At 39.3% G+C, this 21,802-nt stretch overlaps 1 protein-coding gene across 3 annotated transcripts in view; it reads right to left on the bottom strand.

Moving 5' to 3' along the window:
* The window catches only part of Smc5 (structural maintenance of chromosomes 5), an 80,386-nt gene extending 58,796 nt beyond the window's left edge, over positions 1 to 21,590 (bottom strand). For 2 of the 3 annotated variants that reach the window (XM_070035713.1, XM_070035714.1), the window contains exons 1-3: positions 21,350 to 21,590; positions 16,283 to 16,424; positions 7,858 to 7,910 (exon numbers count right to left, since the gene is read on the bottom strand). In XM_070035713.1, coding sequence (XP_069891814.1) covers positions 7,858 to 7,910; positions 16,283 to 16,424; positions 21,350 to 21,534 — 380 coding nt within the window. In that variant the 5' untranslated portion in view covers positions 21,535 to 21,590. Of the gene's footprint in view, positions 1 to 7,857; positions 7,911 to 16,282; positions 16,425 to 21,090; positions 21,113 to 21,349 lie in introns of those variants that run through there. The other variant, XM_070035715.1, reaches the window with a different exon arrangement.
* Positions 21,591 to 21,802: the final 212 nt, after the last annotated feature.

The following is a 21,802-nucleotide window of genomic DNA, read 5'->3' as shown; positions in this document are numbered from 1 at the left end:
GGTATAAATATATTGTATAATAGTATAGCAAATTAAAAATCAATACTAAAACTAAAATAGGAATTTCACTACATTAGAATGAGAAATACTGCTAATTAAAAACTCAAAAAGAGGGCTGGGAAGGTGGCTCAGTGGTAGAGCACTTGCCTTGCATGCCAGAGGCCCTGGGTTAGATTCCTCAACACCACATAAGCAAAAAGAAAAAAAGCCGGAAGTGGCGCTGTGGCTCAAGTGGTAGAGCGCTAGCCTTGAGCTGAAGAGCTGAGGGACAGTACCCAGGCCCAGAGTTCAGGCCTCAGGACCAGACCCAAAAATAAAACAATGAACAAAGCTAGCCCAAGATTATCTTAGGCAATCACTTTGAAAAAAATGAACTGTAATTCATATGTAATCACATTTGAAAGTACACAATTCAACACGTTTTTTAATTTTAGTAAAATATACATGAGCTACTCTTTTAACTATTTTCAGCTACAGGTTTAAACAATGGTTTTTAGTATATTCACAAAATTGTGCAGCCATGACCACTGTCTAATGCTAGACTATTGTCATTATGCTCTAAAACGGAATTCATGCCAGGCATCAGTGGCTCATGCTTGTATTCCTTGCTACTCAGGAAACAGATCTGGGAATCATGGTTTGAAGCCAGCCCAAACAGAAAAGTCTTTTCAGTCTGGTCACCAATAAACTGCTCAGAAAAAGCCAGAAGTGGCACTGTGGCTCAAGTGGTAGAGTGCTAGCCTTGAGCACAAAGAAGCTCAGGGATAGGACCTAAGCCCTGAGTTCAAGCAACAAGACCAGCCCCCCCCCCAAAAAAAAATGCCTTTAGTGGCTTATTCATATGATAGCATGTAACAATATTTTTTTTATTATTTTTATTTTTTATTGTGAAAATACTGTACAGAGGGGTTACAATAATGAGTACATTTCTTATCAAGCATTGTAGCCTCCTAATTTGTTTCCCCTTCCCATCCCTTCCCATCCTTCCACCCCACCCCCAACCAAAGTTGTAAAGTTCGTTTTTCCACATAATGACTTGTACATCTCATTGTTGCAATGGATCCATCTGTATCCCTATTTAAACGATTTGTTTTTTCCCTTTTCACAAATTATACCAACCTCAAATACAGTGAAAGCAGGGGTTATACCATGGGGGAGGGACATACAAAACAACAAAGAAATAATCTTATAAATGTGTTAGAAACAATCACCTGAAAGAAAAAAAAACATCTGAATACATATCTTATCTAACCTTTTCTGCTTGACTCAGACATATACTAGTTATTGCAAATAAGGGAAGCATGTAACAATATTTTATTACTTTTTATGGTTGAATAAAAGGTTCCTGTTTGGATACAGCACTTTGGATGGCCACCAGTAATTGATATGTTGATTATAATAGGGATTGTACTAGGCAAAGTTAAAGCTGCAAGCATGACTCTAGAGGCAAAGCACTTGCCCTGTGAATATGCCTTGCAAAGAGTATATACAAGGTCCTGAATTCAAACCTCAGTACTATTAAAAATAAATAAATAAAAGGAAAAAGATTAGGGAAAACTAATTTTGTATAAAGGAGCAAACATCCTCTAATCAGTGGTGTAGTTGCAGGTATATGGTTTCAAAGAGACTAACACTGAAGAAAAACTACATATGCTCAGGATACAGAGTTCAGTATTGTATTGCGGATGCTTGAAAATTTTCACTTTATCAATTAAATGTGCCCAATTTGGCTTGGGAGGATTACAAGGTTTGCTTTGCTTCTCAGGCACTATTTGCTTTTTAAGGGCGGGGAAACACTAAACAGATCACAATGAAATAAACACAACTAACAATAACAAAGGACTGACCAAAACTTTGCAGCAAATAACCTGCATAATGCCCCCATGGCACTTTAAATTACATTAAATTTTAGTTTTAAAAATTTTATTACTACCAGCCACTGATGGGTCATGTCTTGTAATCCCAGCTACTCAGGAGGCTAAGATCTGGGGATAGCGATCCAAAGCCAACCTGGGCAGGAGGGCTTGAAGACTTACTTCTAATTAACCATCAGAAAACCAGAAGTGAAGCTGTGGCTCAAGTGGTAGAGTGCTAACCTTGAGCACAAAACCTCAGGGGCAGCACTAGGTCCTGAGTTCAAACCCCAAGACTAGCACACACACAAAAAAAATACTATTACTATTAATAATTTTGGCGTCATTTGGTCAAAGCCATGTGTAACGAATCTACAAATGGTATGGGCTATTACTGTGCTTTCACATTACTGAACTTTATTTTTTAAATTTCTCTAACCTGGAAGAAACAAATCATTATATTTATTTTTTCAATAAAAAGTAATACATTATATGTTGTACTTATGGACCACTAATTTTAATTGTGTAAAACTTCTTTGTTCATTTTTTCTATTGGGTTATATGTAATTTTTACTGACTTGACAATTAATATAAGGACACAATTAATAAACATCAGTTTTAAGAAGAGGAATTAAACCCCTGAGTATAAAATTTTAAGTCTTATGTAATTACTGGGCTCTGGTACCTTCAGTAAAACCATTCCCAAGGTTTTAAAAATATTCAACATTAGTTATATTGTTTTCAAAACATGGTAATTTTCAAATGGCATTCTATGTGACAAGAATTTAAATAAAGCTACAGTTATTATTTTTCAAAAAACTGGCAAGTCAATTGTCCCAAATCTAGTAATTGTGTGTGTGTGTGTGTGTTACACTAAGAAATATAGATGCAAACTGGGATTATAGGCATCCCAAGCCTATAATCCCAACTCCTCGGGAGGCAGAAACTGAAGGATTGCAGTATGAGGTCAACCACGACAAAAAAATATTTGAGCTCTCTATCAACTAATGGGCTGCTCATGGTGGTATATTTCATTCTAGCTAGACATGCAAACAGGAAGACTGCATTCCAGTCCAGCACAGGCAAAAAACAAGACCCTTTCTCAAAAACAACCAGAACAAAAAGGGCAAGAGAGGTATAGCTGAAGCAGGAAAGTAATAGCCTAGCAAGCATAAGTCCTAAATTCAAATTCCAGAACTAAAATAATAAAGAGAGACAGCCTTTTTTTGCCTCTATTCCAGTATACAACTCCTAATCCCCCAAATTCCCTCTATGATGAAAATCTTTTGTTCCAATTAGGCAATTCTCAGTGAGTCTCCTGACTGGGGGCTGGTCACCAAAGGTCAAATTCTGCTTAGAAGCATGGACCTTTCATTATCACTCCCATGCTCTCTAGGAAAGGAAGCTAGGTTAGAGATTCAGAAAATCATGCCCACATAATGAAAGTTCCAAGAAACCCTCCTGAACTACAAAGCATACAGAGCTTCTGGCTGTAAGCATATTTATGTCCTGGGTGTACCACAATGACATGAGAACAAAAGCTCCCAGGCTCAAGCTCTTCCAGACCAGACATTTTTTGATTGGATGCTCTTATTTATCCTCTACAGATAGCATCCTTTATATTAAACCGATAGTCATAAGTAAACTATTTCTCTGAGTTCTATGAGGTGTCCTAGCAAATAATTGAACCTAAAGAAGTGGACCTCGGAACTTCAATTTGTAGACAGTTGGTAAAAAGTGCAAGTCAAATGTGGCCCTCTGAGGGTCTTGTTGGATTAAGCCCTTAAGTTATAGGTTCTGCACTAACATGTTTGAATTAAGCTGAATTAGCTATAAATATGAACAATTACATCATCTGAAGCAAAATCAAGGGAACTTAAAAATCATCATCAGCCAGACTAAGAAATACAAATATTGTATGTTGTCTCATATGTATGAAGTAGAAATATAAAATGAAGGACTGTTTAGAAGTGGGAACTAGCAGAAAGGAAAAAAGAGGTTGAGTATGAAACTTTGTAAGCATGTATGAAAATAATGAAGCCTGTTAAAATTGTTTTAAGGGAAAAGAAAAAATAAATGGGATGAACTTGATGAAAGTACTTCATATGCATTTATGGAACTATCACAATTAAATGCCTTTGTATAAGTAAACTAACATACAAGATTTAAAAAGATTAAACAAAATGAAGTGTGGAGTATATGGGGTAAAATAACCCACACATCTAGTGTTCTATGCTGCTGGGCCAGTGGTGAAGCCCTGTCATGCCAACTACTCAGGAGATGGAGACCTAGAGGATTGTAGTTCCAAGCCAGCCTGCACAAAAAGTTAGTAAGACATCATTTCAACTAAAATGCTATGCATAGGAATACATAACTATGGGGTTTCAGGTACACAGAAGACATAGGTGGGAGGATAACCAACTGAGTCAGGACTTGGTAAAAAATAAATTAAAAAAAAAGAGATCTTACCTGAAAAATAACTAAAACTAAAAAAGTGTGGAACATTAATCAAACCTCTGTATTTGTCACAAACACTATGACTGCCTCAAAAAATATGTTTTAAAAGAGAGAGAGAGAGAAGTGCTTTCCCCTGCACTGAATGTGTAGGTAATAAAACAATTAGGTTTTTCTTATCTCTTATAAACTCCACATGGGAACAGCTACCCCCATGATAAATGATCATATACCTTTAGATCTCTTTCTAGTTTCTCCATTCTTCAGCACCTAGAGCATTTTACAACAATCACATTATAGTTAAGTTTAATGACTGGTAATGTAGTGCCAGTGAGGAAGTCCGCCAAGGCATGGCTGAAGTTGACAAAGGAGTTTTCTTAGCTGCTCTGCAGCCCTGTCCTGGGCTACCTCAGAACTAGGAGTAGCTACAACCTCCAAGGGAGCAAGTTTTGTTTTGTTTTTTCCTTTTTCCTCCTTCCCCCTGGACCTCTCGACTCTCCGCAGGCCTGTCACCTCTCCACGGGCCTCTCCGCAGGCCCGGGTCTCCTGGGGCCTCTCTTCCACCCCGGGGTGCGGGGAGCAGGCAGGGTTCCCGGGCCTCTCCGCAGGCCCGGGTCTCCTGGGGCCTCTCTTCCACCCCGGGGTGTGGGGAGCAGGCAGGGTTCCCGGGCCTCTCCGCAGGCCCGGGTCTCCTGGGGCCTCTCTTCCACCCCGGGGTGTGGGGAGCAGGCAGGGTTCCCAGGCCTCTCCTCCACCCCGGGGTGAGGGGAGCAGGCAGGGTTCCCGGGCCTCTCCGCAGGCCCAGGTCTCCTGAGGCCTCTCCTCCACCCCGGGGTGCGGGGAGCAGGCAGGGTTCCCGGGCCTCTCCGCAGGCCCGGGTCTCCTGGGGCCTCTCTTCCACCCCGGGGTGTGGGGAGCAGGCAGGGTTCCCAGGCCTCTCCTCCATCCCGGGGTGCGGGGCGCAGGCAGGGTTCCCGGGCCTCTCCGCAGGCCAGGGTCTCCCCTTGGTCTCCCCTCAGGCCGCCCCGGCCTTCCCTGGCCTCTCTGCCGGCCTGGGTCTCCCCTCCGGCCAGGCCTGAGGAGGCCGGAGCACTGCTCCACTCCGAGGGAGCCTCGCGGCCTCTCCTCTACCTAATCCCTCCCCGGAACTCCCCCCCCAGCGGCCGGGCCCGCGTGACAGTGACGTGGCAGTGACGTCAGCGTGGCGGTGACGTCAGTGTCCTCACAGTCACATCAAAGGCTTATTCACACTATGCTTTCTCAAACTCTTGAGTTCTAAAGATGATCTTTACAATCACTTTAGAAACTTATCTGCTGGGACTGTCACTGGAATTGTACTAACGATATTCAATAATTTGGGAAGAACTGACATATTAACTATTAATTTCTTGTTTCTAATAGTGACTTTTTATTCAGGTGGTTTTTGTTTTTTTTTTTTTTTTTTTTTTTTGTCTTTTCTTTTTTGGTACTGGGGATCGAACCCAGGACGTTGCACTTGCTAAGCAAGCGCTTTGCCACTGAGCTACATCCCAGCCCTCAGGTGGTTTTTGTATCCTTAGTAAAACTCTATCATATTTTAATAAGCTGAGCATTTGTGGAATGCCTATTACTGACTAACTTTCATCTCTAATAAAAACTTTATCCTGTGTTATTAAAGAAATAAAAAGCTCCTGGGAACAATCTCTCGCCGTGTGGAGGCTGTGTCTTCTCCTAATTGTCGTGAAGAGTATCTATTTTTTACTCTACTAGTTTCTAACCTGTTCTCACTCGGTCACTTGTGTTCAGTCAAGACTAAGTAGAAGCAAGAAAAAGCTCCCAAAGAGACATTGTCATAGTGCCCAGCAGCACAAGAGATCGAGGCAATCATTTGTCACTTTACCCATCACTCTCTATGTCTCTTCTCCTAAACATTTCTCTGAGCTTTTTATTTGAACTTTTGTTTGGTATATCCCCCAGATTTGCAAGCTTCCTGCTAACAGGATAAACATTTCCATGATTTAGAAGCTACTATGTGGTAGACTGCTGTCCTTTGGGTGTAGGTTCTAAGCATGGTGGGTGGTTAAGTTACTGGGCAGGAGTTTCCTTGGAAGGGAATGAAGTGGTCTCATGGAACCCAGTTCATTCCCAATAGAGTGAGAGCTGCTGTTAAGGTATAAGCCCATTCCCCAGATTGCTCTCTGGCTTCCTGTCTCACAGTACCATGTGACCTTCCCACATGCTCTCCTGACACAATGACTGCTGTTACATGACCTTGCTAAGGAGGCTATCGGTCAAACAAAAGCCTATGCTCTTGAACCTGCAAAACTATAAACAGAAAATTTTCCAAGTTTTTCAGTAATTACTATCTTCTCATAGCCTATGAATTGATAGGGCTATCATATGATAGCCCTATCAAACATTCACAATTTTCCATAAGTATTCCGAAACACTAAAAATCATCTAAACAATATGCAAAAAGACTAAAACAATATACATTAAAATGTCCAACTTACTGATATTTTATAAGTATCAATCCTGATCTGACAGAAGCTACCAGGGATAGTTAATAAAGAAGAGGTATGGTAGCACATGCCTATCGTCAAAGCATTCAAGAGGCTGAGGCAGGAGGATCATGATTTCCAGGTTAGCAGGGCTTACATAAATGAAACTGTCTTAAACACCCAGAAATTGTATGGTCAACTGAAAATATTTAGGCTTAATGAAAAAGGATATCATGATGAACTATTGTTATGCCAAGGTCGCAGGACCCCCACCAAGAAGACCACCAAAAGTCAGACTCTACAGCTGTTTTATTTAAACGGACTGCAGCTTGGGCCTTGTCCTACACTCCGACACAGCGGAGCCCAGGAGGAGAGTACCGAGCTAAGGATTTGCAGGTCTTATAAGGGCACACAACCAGGTGGTTTAGCTCTGCTCTGAAACAAGCAACAAATGGTCACTGCCTCAAATACTCTAACCTTTCACTATCAATATCATAAAGTCGGCGACAGAAGTGTCTGTGTTTGTCACAGACAAGATTCACTAAACTGTCAACAGTGGTTAGGCCTAAAAGTAGAATTATTTTAAGTAGGCTTTCATTTTCAACTTTATCTGCTTTTGTCTCCGTATGTTAAGGTAACATGTATTTGGCTTCTTACCTAATGCTTTCTAAAGTGCTAAGAACTGAACCCAGGGCCTCTAGGCTGCTAGGCAAACACTCTGCCACTGAACTTCACCCCAGTCCAAGTATTATTTTCAAAATGAGTTAAAAAAAACCAACCAATATTTAAATCTGTGAAAAATTCTGCACACCCCCTTAATCAACATTTAGCTAGAGGTATATTTCTATTTCGTTATTTCCATAAACTTAGAATCTCCTTGAGAATTTTTCCAAAATAAAACTCTTATAGTTTGAATTTGAAAAGATACATAAAGTCATGTTTGGATAAAATATTCTTTAAGTATTATTTTTAGTATCTATCCCATAACTGTATTCTAAAGTCACCAGGAAAACATAAAATAAGCTAAAAAATTATGCAGAAAAGGTGGTTCCAGAACTTTTAGCACTTACAATTCAATTTCAACCATGCCTTTGGAACATCCTCTCTTCACAAAAAATCCAACCTAAGGCACAAAAAAAAGAAAACATGAACTGTGTGATAACATCTCCAGATTAACAATCAGAGATTTACCAGTATTGTTTGGCAAGTCAGGATTTAAATAGTAACTACATGAATACCCATTCTTATTACTTTCTAGAAGTATCCTTCCCAGACCTTAATTCCTCCATCTTTACTCCCACAAATAAGAACAGTAATTTGTTCAAATTTGTAATAGTTAAAATTATGGACCACCTATGGTCAAGGCAGCTAAGACTTAATGAGAATAAGCTCTACTGCCTATTTACTTACCAAAAAACCCCCATGGGAACAAACTCTTACTACTACTGAATATTTGTAAAGAATTGCATACATTAAATATTAACAAATATAATAGTACATATCCCATATAAAGTAGGATGTAATTGTCATTGACTTTTTAAAAGAAGCAATAATTATAATTTGCATAATAAAATAGACTATATGATTATGAGCTTAAGCATGGTTCCAAATGACTGAGTTTAAGCATGGAAACAGACCCTGGGCCTGCAAACAAACTGGATCTTACACTGGGCTGTAATTAAATTAAAAATATGGCAAATTTTAGGAAATACATCTTGCAAATAATGCTCTTTTTAATACTAGGAATGTTAGTTAGTAAAAAAGTTATAATCATAACAGCTAACATTTACCAACCATTCCCTACTTATGCTACTGTACTAAGTAAGCAATTTACCTATTTCTCATTAAATTCTAACTAGAAACCGTGAAGTACATCCTGGACTCAATATATACACCATGAAATAAAGGCTCAGAAAAATAAAAACAAAAACAAAAAATAAAAAAACTGTTCAGGTAAAATACTATGTACATGTATCCCACATGTATCCCTTTAGTCTATAGTGTCAGTTCTGAGGAATGTGTGTGCGAGTGATTGGAAGAATGAGAAACTGACTTCTATCACTATTATCGTGCTGATACATAAATGCAACGTCTTTGTTTACAATGAATTAGGTTGTGACACTGCTTGGTACACATGTTAAATTAAAATTTCCCCCTGATAGAATGTTTCCTTAATATAAACTGTCCTTCTTTGTTTCTCTTAATTTCAATTTGAAGTGTTTTATCAGAAATAAGTAGTTACTCCTGCAGTTTTGGGGTCCATTTAATTCGAAGACCCCTTTTATCCTTTCACCTCAAGTCTATACCTTTCATTGAAAATGAGATATATTTCTTGTACAAAATGAATCCCTGGCTCTTGTTTATTAATCCATTTTGCTATTTTATGTCAGGGAGAATTCAAACTATTAACATTTATTGTTAATATTCAAAGATATATGCTATTTCCTGTCATTTTGTTGTTTTTATACTGATTCTTTCCTATTCCTTCTGTTAATTTACTCCTCTTGAGTTTATTCTATTTTCAGTTTTCTTCTTCTGTGGATAGGATTCCTTTTACAGTGCTATTTTAAGCCATGAATTCCTTTAGCTTTGTAGTTATTACAGAGTTTTTGTCCTAAATTGTGAAGGATAGTTTTACTGGGTACACTAATCTAGGTTTACAATTGTTAGTTTTCAGGGTTTGGACTATGTCTTTCCAGTCATCCTTTTCATTTAGTTTGTCTTCAGAAAATTTCTGTTATTCAGATGGCCTTGCCATTGTAGTAGCTTTTAATACTTTCTCTGTTCTGTGTACTTAACTATAATATATTTAGGAGTATTCTCCAATTTTGTCTAATAAACAGACCTGCAGATCTTCTACTTGGGAAGCCTCTCTTTCTCAAAGTTGGAATTTCCTGCTAGTATTTACTGATAGGTTAATGATGAATTTTCTTTGAATTTTCTCTTCTATCCTATAATTGGTAGTTTTGGCCTTTTGCTGGTGTTCTAAGTTCCATTTGTATTTTCTTATGTGTTTTTTTTTTTTAAGGTTGTTGACTGACTGATCTAATTGCTCTGCTTTACCTTCAAGCCCTGATATACAGTGTCTTCAACTTGTTCTATTAGATAGGCTTTTAACTGAGTTTTTCCCTTTGGGTTATTGAGCTCTTCAGTTCCATAATTTCAATTTTACTTGTTTTCAGGATTTCTAAAATCATTAAATATTCCTTTTATAATGTGCATTGTTTCTCCATTTCATTTACTTGTCTGACTTTTCTACAGTTATTAGTTCATCTGTTGACTTTTGAGGGAGGCATAATGCCTTGTTCAGTCATAAATTTAGTGATTCCTATTTTTTCCCCCACTGGAATTTACTCATCTGGAGCCATGTTTTTGGTAAAGATTTCAATCTCTTGTTCTTTTAGTTGACTTCTCAGATATCACTTAAGACTGGGTAGTAGATGGGGTGAGTATCTTTTCCTGTACTAGACTGAAGGGTTGTAACCTAGGAATCAATTAATCAATTTCAGTGCTGTAGATCCTGTGCAGACCTCTTCTCTGCTCAGGGTGAGGGAGCTTTGCTGCTAAAGCTATGGGCCCTGATAAACCAGAATATTGTGACTGTGGACATTCCTATGAAGGCCAGTCACTACTACTACTCCAATACCTTTAGATGAATCTTGTAATGGTATCTTCAGCTCCCATTTCCCACTGGGAGAGCCAGGGATGGGATCAGAACTCATCAATGTTTTTCTTCTGCTGGGTTTGCTTCTCTGCAGTTTTCTGCCTCATCACCACCTCCTTTGTGGTTTCTGCCTCCTTTACCACCTCTCTTTCTGTCTTCAGAATCTAGTCTCTTCTGTGTTACCAGATTCTTCTAATTATCAGTGAGTGAAAGCAGCAGGTGCTTCTAATAATCTTGCCCTGCTCTCCAAGATGTCGTTTCTTCATAGCAAAATAAACAGTGAGAGGTTTATAAAAAATTGGTAATAGTGCAATTCATTCCACTGTACAGCTCTTGGAATACATCCAACACACTATTACAGAGAAAAGAATAGAACTTATGTTCTGACAATTAAAGAATATTAAGCCAATATTCATAAAATTTGAGCTCGTCTTTGGACCACTCTGATTTCCTAATATTTGAAATGAAAATCTGAAGTCTAGATAGACTATTGTCCAAGGTCACAGGCTTATTAATATCTATCCTTTCTATTTCATAAATGCCTCCAATACAGCATTTTTTTTGTAAAAAACATTTTGAATATGTTTATTTACAATTTTAAGAGATGTTTCTTTTAATCTTGTAACTATAATAATTTTAAGTTATTCTCATTTCAAGTATTAAAAATACATTTTCAGTGACAATTCAATCTCTACTTTCTTCTCAAATGTTCCCATGTGAAATATAGTACACTGCCCAAGAACATACACAAACTTTTTGTCATGTTTAGAAGATACATCAGATATAGTGGCTTACAACTTAATCGGTTATTTGGGAGGTAGAAACTGGAGGATTAAAGTTCAAGGGCAACCTGGACAAAAAGTTAGAAAACCTTCACTGCAATGAATAAACTCAATGAGCTCTTATAAAATGAGTTTATCTTTTGCCCATTTTTCTTCTAAGTTTTTATTATAACCTGAAATTGACTTATTGGATTGGATTCAATTAAATTTTATTTTTTCCATCAAATAACCATTGGTCTTAGTAATATATTTAGCCGTCTTTTCTCCACTGACCTACAATGTTAGTTCTGTCACAAATTAAGTTTATACTAATCACAGCACTGTGTCTAGGTTCTTTGTTCTTTATCCTCCGTTCTTTATTTATATAGCAATACCACAATGGCTTAATTAATATTAATGCACAGTCCTATTTTTTCTTTTTGTTGTCAGCACAGAACCTCTGAGTCCCAAATGCTAGGATTAAAGGGAATCTGCCTTCATGCCCATTTTTCATATTAAGTCTTGATATCTGATAAGGCAATTGTCCTACTTTATTCTAATTTTTAAAGAGTTATTTGAGTTATCTATGGCCCTTTGAATGTAATATAAGTTTTCGGATCACTTTTTTTTTAGTAGTATCTTTGAATAGTTATACAAAGGGGTTCCAATTTAAAATGCTCAAACTATCTTTTAATTTATTATAGACATTATTATAGACATTATTATAGACATTACTGGAATTCTGAATGAACTAATTTGATGACAATGATGTATAATATCTCTCCATCAAAATTCAATAGCTTTAAATAAATTTTGCAATTTTTGCATGTAGTAATATGTCATCTGGTAATTTGTTTTCTATGCAACCTGTACATTTATTGCTATTATAAACAACAAACCCAAACAATCTATGGATTCTTTTGGATTTATAAGCAGACATCCATGTAATCTGTAAATAATAATTTTGTTTCTTTCCATGGATATCATGTCTTCTGCCATTCCACCTAGATCTTCTCCAAATACAATGTTAACAGTAGTAATTCTGGGTAACTTCAGCTTTTATATGTTTTCATAGATGTATTTTATTAAGATTTAAAAGTTCCCTTCTATCCCTTATTTGTTAAGAAATAGCATATATTATTATGGAATTTAATTAAATGCTTTTCTATAACTACTGATGATCACACAACTCTCCTTAATAACATATTATTCCTACTGTTCAATTTTTCATTCCTTGAATAAATTCAATTTAACCATAACTCATTCATTCATTCACTCATTTTTGTAGCTTTTCGATATAGGATCTGGTTATATAAACCAGGTGGGCCTCAAGCTGACCAAGTTGGTCTCAAACTTGTGATCTGACTGCTTCAACCTCCTGAATGCTGCTAGGATTACAAGTGTGTTCCACCACATCTGGCTATATTATGCATTTTACATAAGGTTAAGTATTCCTTACTTCAAATGATTGAGACTACAAGTGTTTTAGGATTCTGTTTTCAGATTTTTGAAGTATTTGCATGTAAAAAGAGTTATCCTGGAGCGGGCTGCCAGTGGCTCACGCCTGTAATACTAACTACTCAGGAAGCTGAGATCTGAGGATCGCAGTTCAAAGCCAGCCTGGGCAGGAAAGGACAGGAAAGACTGTGAGACTCTTATCACAAATTAACCACCTGAAAACTGGAAGTGGCCCTGTTGCTAAAGTGGTAGAGCACTTGCCTTGAGCTACAGAGCTCAGGGACAGCGCCCAGGCCCAGAGTTCAAGCCCAGAAGTTATGCTGGGAACAAGATTCAATTCTAAACCTAAAACCCATGTATGTTACATTCATATATTATACATGTTGTCTGAAAAATTTGAACATATTTTCAACAATTCTGTGCATTAAAGAACACTTCACAGTGTAGAATTTCAGCTTTGGCATTATGTCCGCACTCAAAGATTAGGGGTTATGGAAACACCATGTGTATTTGCAAAGATTCTTTAGTGAAGATCTTAAACTTTTCTCATTTTCTTATTCTACCTATTGTAGGAAGATATTACTACTGCATTTTATATTCTGAAATTCACTACAATGAGTATCATCTGTGGATATCCTTCATTTCTCATGCCTGGGATGTATTGGGCTTTTTGTTTCTGAGGATTCAAGTTTTTCAAGATTTCTGGAAAATTTCTAGTCATTCTTCCTTTAAATACTGCCTATTCATTAGTCATTATCTCCCTTTGTAACTGTAATTAGACTTTTCCACTACTTAATATCTTAATATTGATTTTACATTTTTCTCTCTATATTGTATATAGGAAATTTTTTTCAAGCATTTTGGTATATAAATTTTCACATGTGTCTTGGTTAATGTGTCTTTGGTATACAGATTTTCAAATGTGTTTTGGTGCTTTCTCAAGTAGTACATTTTTCATTTCTCTACACTCTGTCTCACCCTTTTTTTGTTCTGGGGAGGGGGCTGTACTGGGGCTTCAATTTAGGGCTTAGTGCTTCCTAAGCAAAATACCACTGAGTCACACTTCCAGCTTTTTTCTGCACTATTTTGAGATAAGAATCTCACTTTTTGTTTGATCCACAACTGGATCTCAATCCTATTTTATGATTCCTTCAGTAGCTGGGATGACAGGCATGTCATCTCTATTGATTGAACTAAGGGGTCTCACAAACTTTTTGCCTGAAAGGGCCTTGATCTACAATCAGCCTTCCAAGTAGCTAAGATTATACCTGAATTCATTTATATGACACACTCTTGCTACACAGCCCATTTAGACTGGAACTATGTAATTCAGCTTAGCCTTAAGCTAGTGACCCTCCAATCTCAACTTCTGGAGTGCTAGGTTTACTGGCAGATATCCTCATGCCTAGCTCCTTTTTCAAATTTACCAATCTTTTTGTCATTTTTCCTTTGTTATACCTTCTTTTATTTCTTTAAATTAATTTACCTATACAAACTTGTAGATCTGCTTGTGCAGTATGTTGGTTTGGATAATTCTTATTTTAAATGATTTACTTTCACCATATTTTATGGGTGAGTTTTTTAGAACTTTTGGGTTAAAACTTTTTGGAGAACTAGTAGAGAGATATTACTAAGACAGCTTGCAATTAAAATTATAATTTATAACATTTGTGTCTGTTGATTTTTTTTGTTTGATTTGTAAGACAGAGTTTCGTTATATAATCCAGACTGGCCTGGAACTCACTATTAAAATCAGGCTGGCCTCAAACTCAAGATCCTCCTGCTTCTGCCCCCTGAGTGGTAAGATTATAGCACTTACCATAATGCCATTCATAGTTCATACTCTTTAGTTTAAAAAGGTAATATGAAGTCTGTTCCCATGTTGGCAAGGCTGTGGTTATAAATCCTTCAGAAGACATCTTCCCCCCCAACTATCTAATGATGAACAAACTATACCCACTTTCCAATTCCGTGATATTAATTTTCTTCTCTACACAACTGCCTTGCTTCCAGGAGTTATCTTCTAACCCCTTACCACCAGTGATGATGGCTAGGTTTTCAGGCAGATAGAAACCTCTAGAGTGGTAGGTTTACAGGAAGATACCATCACAAACTCCCATGAACCACTGAAAACAATTCAAAAGCTGAGCTTTAAAGCAAATGCCTAGCACTTCAGTCTTTGGATTCACAGTATTTTGTTGCTGTACTTTTTATACTTCATTTTCCAAAACCTCCAGTGATGTATTTAAAAATAACACTACAGCTAGGCATCTAAGTGGCTCACAAGTATGATCCTAGCTACTTGGGAGACTGAAACGGGGGATCTCATTTTGAGGACAGTTAAGGCAGAAAAGTTTGAGAGACCTTCTCAACCCATAATTGAGGCAGTAGCATATGCCTGTAATCCCAAACTATGGCAAGAAGTTCAGAATGGAAGACCAAGGTTCCAAACTAGTCCAGATACAGAAGTCGGGCTGGGAAGTTGGCTCAGTGGTAGAGTGCTTGCCTTGCATGCCTGAGGCCCTGGGTTCGATTCCTCAGCACCACATAATCAAAAAGAAAAAAGCCGGAAGTGGTGCTGTGGCTCAAGTGGTAGAGCACTAGCCTTGAGCTGAAGAGCTGAGGGACAGCGCTCAGGCCCAGAGTTCAGGCCCCACGACCGGACCCAAAAAACAAAACAAAACAAAAAAACAGATACAGAAGTTAAAAAACTCCAGGAAAAATATCCAGGAAAGCTGGATTCAGTGACAAACACCTTTGATCCTAGCAAGGACAGGAAACCTAAAGTAGGCAAATTGTAGTTCAGGTACATGCCCAGCAGGAAAATGAGACCCTATCTCAAAAACAAGCAGTATGGGCTGGGAAGGTGGCTCAGTGGTAGAGCGCTTGCCTTGCATGCATGAGGCGCTGGGTTCGATTCTTCAGTACCACATAAGCAAAAAAGAAAAAAGCCGGAAGTGGTGCTGTAGCTCAAGTGGTAGAGCACTAGCCTTGAGCTGAAGAGCTGAGGGATAGCACCCATGCCCTGAGTTCAGGCCCCATGACCGGACTCAAAACAACAACAACAACAACAACAAAAAAAACAAGCAGTAAAAATCAGGACGGGAGGCATTGGCAGAGTGGTACAGCAAGCCTAACAAGTGCCAAACTCTGAATTCAAACCCCAGTAACATAAAAAAAAAAAAAAAAAAAAAACCATGGCATGATATCTAGCATTTCAGGCAGTAGGTACTTATAAAATTCTCTAGATATATGGTACAAAATACAGAAAGGAAAATCTCCTGCTAGCCTGTCTGCCATCCAAATTTATTTCTTACATTTAAACACTACACATTTGCTATATCTAAAGAATTAAAATGTAGGCTGGGAGCTGTGGCTCATACCTGTAATCCTAGCTACTCAGGAAGCTGAGATCTGAGGATCGAGGTTCCAAGCCAGCCCGGGCAAGAAACTCAGTAAGACTCTTATCTCCAATAAACTACTCAAAAAAAGCCAAGTGGCACTGTAGCTCAAGTGGTACTCACTTTGAGCAAAAGAAGTAGAAATATTTATTTATTTCTAAAAGCAATTACTGGCTTTGAATTTTCTTAAGAGGTAATTATATCAACTTACCTTATCTGCGCGTCCCATGAAAGCAGGTTTGCCTGCTAACCCAAGACAAATGGCACATACAATGCTTGACTTTCCTGTTCCATTAGCTCCAATAATCATATTCAAGTGGGGTCCAGGAGATACTTCACAGACATCATATGTTCTGAATTATAAAGAGGTGAAATTATTAGGCAATTATTAGACAGATGCTTTAAGTATAAGAGGAGAAAAATATTTTCTTGGGCTGGAGGTATGGCTCAGCAGCAGAACATCTACCTAGCAACTGGGAAGCCCTGAGTTCATGCGCCACTACCACCAACAAATAAATAAGCAGATAACTCAATATTTATTTAAAATATTTTCTCACAAAAGCAATTCTTGCTTTATTATCATCATCTACAACATTCCTGAAATTTACCTAAAAACAAGCTAACCATACAAATTTAACTTTACAGGTTATTTTTTGTGGGCAGTTAAGAGGTACTTATACATGCTAAGCAACCACTTTACCACGAAGCTATATCCTTACACTGTAAGTTTTCAAAAACTACCCATGTAGAGGAGAAATCTCTCAACTGAAGAAATGAAAAAAGGTGATTATGTATATACAAGTCAGTATGCGCAATTTCAAAACACAGTCCGTGCAGAGCCTGGGGAGTGGGATAATGGCACAGTGCTCGTTGCATAGCAAGTTTGAGGCCCTGACGTCCTATCTCAGCACGGCCAAAAAATAAAACTGTCACAAGAAAGCAGAGTTTGACATAATTTATCCATTGGAAATAATTACAAGGAACCGGAGGCGTGGCTTTTAAGTGATGAGAGTGCTGGCCTTGGCAAAAAAGCCAAGCAACAGCCATAAGGGCTTGAGTTCCAACCCAGTGCTGATGCACACACACATCTGTACACACATAAATAAAAAAGAGCACAATACATGGCAGACTATATCACGCTATTGTACAAATAAATTAAAGCAACTTTTTTATACGTGAGACCATGGCACATTCTTTGATTTTTTTCTCCAATTTGGCATATTTTAATATTAGAAGCAATCCCTCCAAACTATTATTTAAATAGAAAACTGAAGGCATGTTTTGACTCCATGTTTTCACTTATCATTAAAAAATCATTTCCTTTAACATGGTGCAAGATTCACCAATGGATATGTTAGTCTATGTTAAAATCATCTGTAGCCCCCTGAGAAAAAGCAAGAATACGTAATCATCAAGCACATTTGTAATATTCCTCCCACCATATAGCTACATGGTGTCAAGCATTTTATCTGCCCACATAGCATCTAATCTTTATCAGTTGCTTGGGGCACATATGACAAAACATGAGTCAAAAAAAAAAAATCAGGTTTTCTTCTGATTTGTCTTTGAGTATTCTGAATGGGACCCACAAATACTTCCCAAGCATAAATGCCTAGCTTGCTAATCTCCTAAGTATATAACTTAACAAATGTTTTTCAATTTAACACTTAAAACATTAATGAGTTTGAAAAGCCAGGTGGTAATAAAAATTAGTGTAAGTGGCAAAGAATTCTCTTGCTGGCTTCCTAGCTCCACCAATCTACACAGAATCAATGCTTTGTTCTGTTAGTTTGTTTGTTTTTGCTGGTCGTGGAACCTGAACTCTGGGCCTGGGCGCTGTCCCTCAGCTCTTCAGCTCAAGGCCAGCGCCCTACCACTTGAGCCACAGCACCACTTCTGGCCTTTTCTGCTTTGGTGGTGCTAAGGAATCAAACCCAGGGCCTCATGCATGCAAGGCAAACACTCTACCACTGAGCCACCTTCCCAGCCCCAGCAGGTAGGTTTTAATAAAAACATTACTGTTAAATTAGAACTAGTTCAGGACCTTCAGATATTTAGCAAATTCTTTGACACGAAACTTCACATTAAGTCTCTTTAATATTTAGCTTTCATGCTGTGAGATTTCTGGTCAAATGCCAAATTAACTGGTACTCAATAAAAACAACAGGGAAACTGGGGCTCAGGGGCTCATGACTACAATCTCATAGTTACTCAGGGGCTGATATCTGAGGATTGCAGTTTGAAGCAAGCCTAGGTAGGAAAGTCTGTGAGACTCTTATCACCAATTAACAACCAAATAGCCAGAAGTAGACCTGTATCTCAAGTGGTAGAACACTGGCCATGAGCAAAAAATCCTCAGGGACAGCACCCAGTCCTTGGGTTCAAGCCCTAGGACCATCACAAAAACAAACAAAAAACAGGAAAAAGCATGAGAATTATTGGTCTATAAAATTATAAATTACTGGCCTATAAAATTACAAGTCTATAAACAGACTTGTGAAAAGCAAAACAAAGCCTCTGCATTTTTAAAATTTATTCTTCATACTGTGTTTATTGAAAACCCACTTTTGGTAGGTTTCCTTTCTCTGAGCTACCCCTGAAAAAGCTATTTTCAAAGGTTCATTCTCTTCTCCCTCTATACAGTTTGTAAGTTATCTTATAGATGACCTCAGGCTACAGCTTTCTGAATATAATCCCAGATGACTTACATGTGCAATACTTCTTCAATAACTATTTAGACATCACATAAAAGGTAAACTTCATATATTCAAAACTAAATCCATCATACTTGCCATTTAAAATCACCCTAGTAGTGATGAAGTAGTATATAGAATTATTCATTTCTTTGCTTAAATAAGAAATCTGGGCATTAGTTTTTCATCACCTTTGCTCCTTCCATCTCTTTTGCCACTAACCACATCTGCCCCCACTATTATGAAAATCTAGTATCACATGTTCAAAAAAAAAACTAAATGCAATTTAGCTCTAGACACCTCTTCTTCCATTTTCTATTTTTCCTATTCTCTGCTCACACCTCTGAATTTAACTGTATTTCTTCAGTTTCTTGATTAGCTTATGTTTCTTTTAGCCTGCAAATAAATATTCCTCCACTCCCAGCTCCATTCACCTTGTTCCATTCTTAGAAACCCTTTTCTGCTCTCTCCAAGCTCAAGTTGAGGAAAAGCCTTCCTCTCCTCTATTTCTTTGCTAATTTTCTAAGTCCATCTCTCTCCCTAGATCCCTCCAAAAACTCAAAGTTCTCACTCAGCAGGCACTTTCCAGTTCCCTTTTCTTTCTCCCCTTTTATAGCTTTATCTCCTTACTCTTCACTCATTCTTCCTGCAAAGTTTTCTTTTCCATTGTTTTGTCAAAAGATTAAAGGTTTTCTAAATTCAGCAGGCTCCTTTCAGTGATTTCAATGTAGCAAACAATATTTTTTTTTGTCGGTTGTGGGGCTTGAACTCTGAGCCTGGGCTCGTCCCTCAGCTCTTCAGCTCAAGGCAAGCGCTCTACCACTTGTACCACAGCACCACTTCCGTTTTTTTCTGGTGGTTTATTGGAGATAACAGTCTCACGGACTTTCCTGCCAGGGCTGGCTTTGAACTGTGATCCTCAGATCTCAGCCTCCAGAGTAGCTAGGATTACAGGCGTGAGCCACCTGTGCCTGGCACAAATATTATTTAAGTATTCTTTTCCTTAGCTTCTCTAATAGTCTCCCATGGTTCTCATCTTACAGTCCCTTCTCAAGTTCTTCTTCGCTTACCCTTACTACAGTAAGGCCTTCTATTCTTCCAACTTGCAGTTCCTGTGGGGCAAACTCAACCATTTCTGCACCTTCAACAATCATCTATATGTATGTATATATAATATATACATACATACACAGCCAAAATCTGATTAGTTCATGCCTATAGAACATCTATCTTAGAGATCTCAAAGAACACTTCTACTTCAAGCCACAGAATCTCAATGACATTTATTACTTATTCTTCCCAAATGGATTTCTCTTTTGAATAGCACCTGGCCAGTTACCCAAGGTGAGACTTGGGGAAGATGTCACACTCCATCTTTTCCCTTAAACTGTATAATTACTCTGTAGCTATTGGCTCCTAATTTCAAACTCTATTTTTCCCCCACTGTATTTTGAATCTTACTCCCTTGAGTCTTTCTTTTAAATCATCTTCAACACTACTTCCAGGCTAACATAAACCACACATTCTGACTCTACAGGATGAAGTTATTTCTCAACATAGCAAACACAGAGCAACTCAATGGTTGCTGCCTCTGTCCACCTATCCACTCACATCCTAAGTTCAGGTCATACGGAACTACATGACAATTTCTAAATATTCCAAACTTCCAGGCCGCTTCTGTCTACAGTGCTTTTCCCTTCCTTACTAAGTCCTCTTCCTAGTTGTGGATGAAATTAACCACTTCTTTCGGTATGGCCCACGGGGAACTCTGATAAATATATAGTTATATCATTATGTTATATCGTCATATTAATATATCACTTGACTACATTCAGGTTTTCTGATCTGGATTCAAACAGCAAGGTGGTTATTGGTTAGCTATGTAAATGGGGAGGGGGGGTTTGAATGAACCGCTGTCTGCTTATCTCATAAATGGAGATAAGATCGAGTGAGGAAGAAATGGAGTAATGCACAAGTAAAACATCTCGTTCTGTACTTGGCAACTGATAAGATGCCTGAAAAAAAATATATATATATCAGTAGTAGTGCTATTAGAATTCAACTTTGATACAAACTTACTTTAACAGACCTTGAAGGAAAAAAAAAAAGGTTTTCTGGCGCTAGAGAGCTACTATGACACTTAGATTCTACAATGACAACTGGTTCCACAGAAGGAGAGAAGGGGCCTGGGGGGGGCGGGGGGGAAGGCTGGCTTTGTGGGGTTCCGGGGTCTCTCGGGAGGGGTAAGGTTTCACTCGGTGGCGCCGCCCCGCAGCCATCACCACTGTCTCCAACTGTCCACCTGCCCTGTCTCCAACTGTCCCACCTGTCTCAGGGCCCTACTTGGGGACTCCGCTGGACCTGACCCCGACACACTCTCTCCGTCGGGCACAGGGCGGCCTTCGAAACGGTTTGGCCGAACCGAGTTTGGGGTAAGTCGAGTCACACAAGCTCCACCGACGGCAACCAACGTGCTCCAGCTGCCCAGGCCTCGGCGGAGGTGCCCGAGCCCCACGCCCACCCCCGTCGGGCGCCCCGCGCGTCTCCCCCGCCCCGCAGCCCGGAGCGGCCCGGGCACCACTCACAGGAAGTTCTCCATGGCGATGCGGACGATGGAGCCCTCCACGAAAGACCCGGATGACGGCAGCAGCGACAACGGCGGGGTCGAGTTCTTCCTCTTGCTCGGGATCTCCGAAGAAAGGTCTGTCGAGAGCGGCCTCTTGGAAGCCAGGGGGCTGGGGGCTGTCGTCTTCCGGCTGGGAGTCGCCATCCTGGCTTCCTCTACGTCCCGCAGCGGCTTCCGTTCCTGGAGACTGGCGGGCCCCCAGGAGCCTCCGCGCCGTACTCCCGCGCGAACTGGCTGACGCACCGGACGGCTCTCGGGAGCTGGCGCGTGCGCAGTCCCTCCCGTGACGTCAGAGGCGCGGCGCGTCCTTCCTCCCCGCCCCTGCCCGCGGCGCGGAGCTCAGGCTTGGGGGCGGGGGCGTGGCCTGGGGTCGGGGGCGCGGCCTGGGGTCGGCGGCTCGGCCTGGGGCCGG

Source organism: Dipodomys merriami, unplaced genomic scaffold (assembly GCF_024711535.1).
Source record: "Dipodomys merriami isolate MVZ:Mamm:240054 unplaced genomic scaffold, mDipMer1.0.p SCAF_26, whole genome shotgun sequence".
NCBI classification, from domain to species: domain Eukaryota; kingdom Metazoa; phylum Chordata; class Mammalia; order Rodentia; family Heteromyidae; genus Dipodomys; species Dipodomys merriami.
This window is presented reverse-complemented; position numbering and strand designations above follow the sequence as displayed.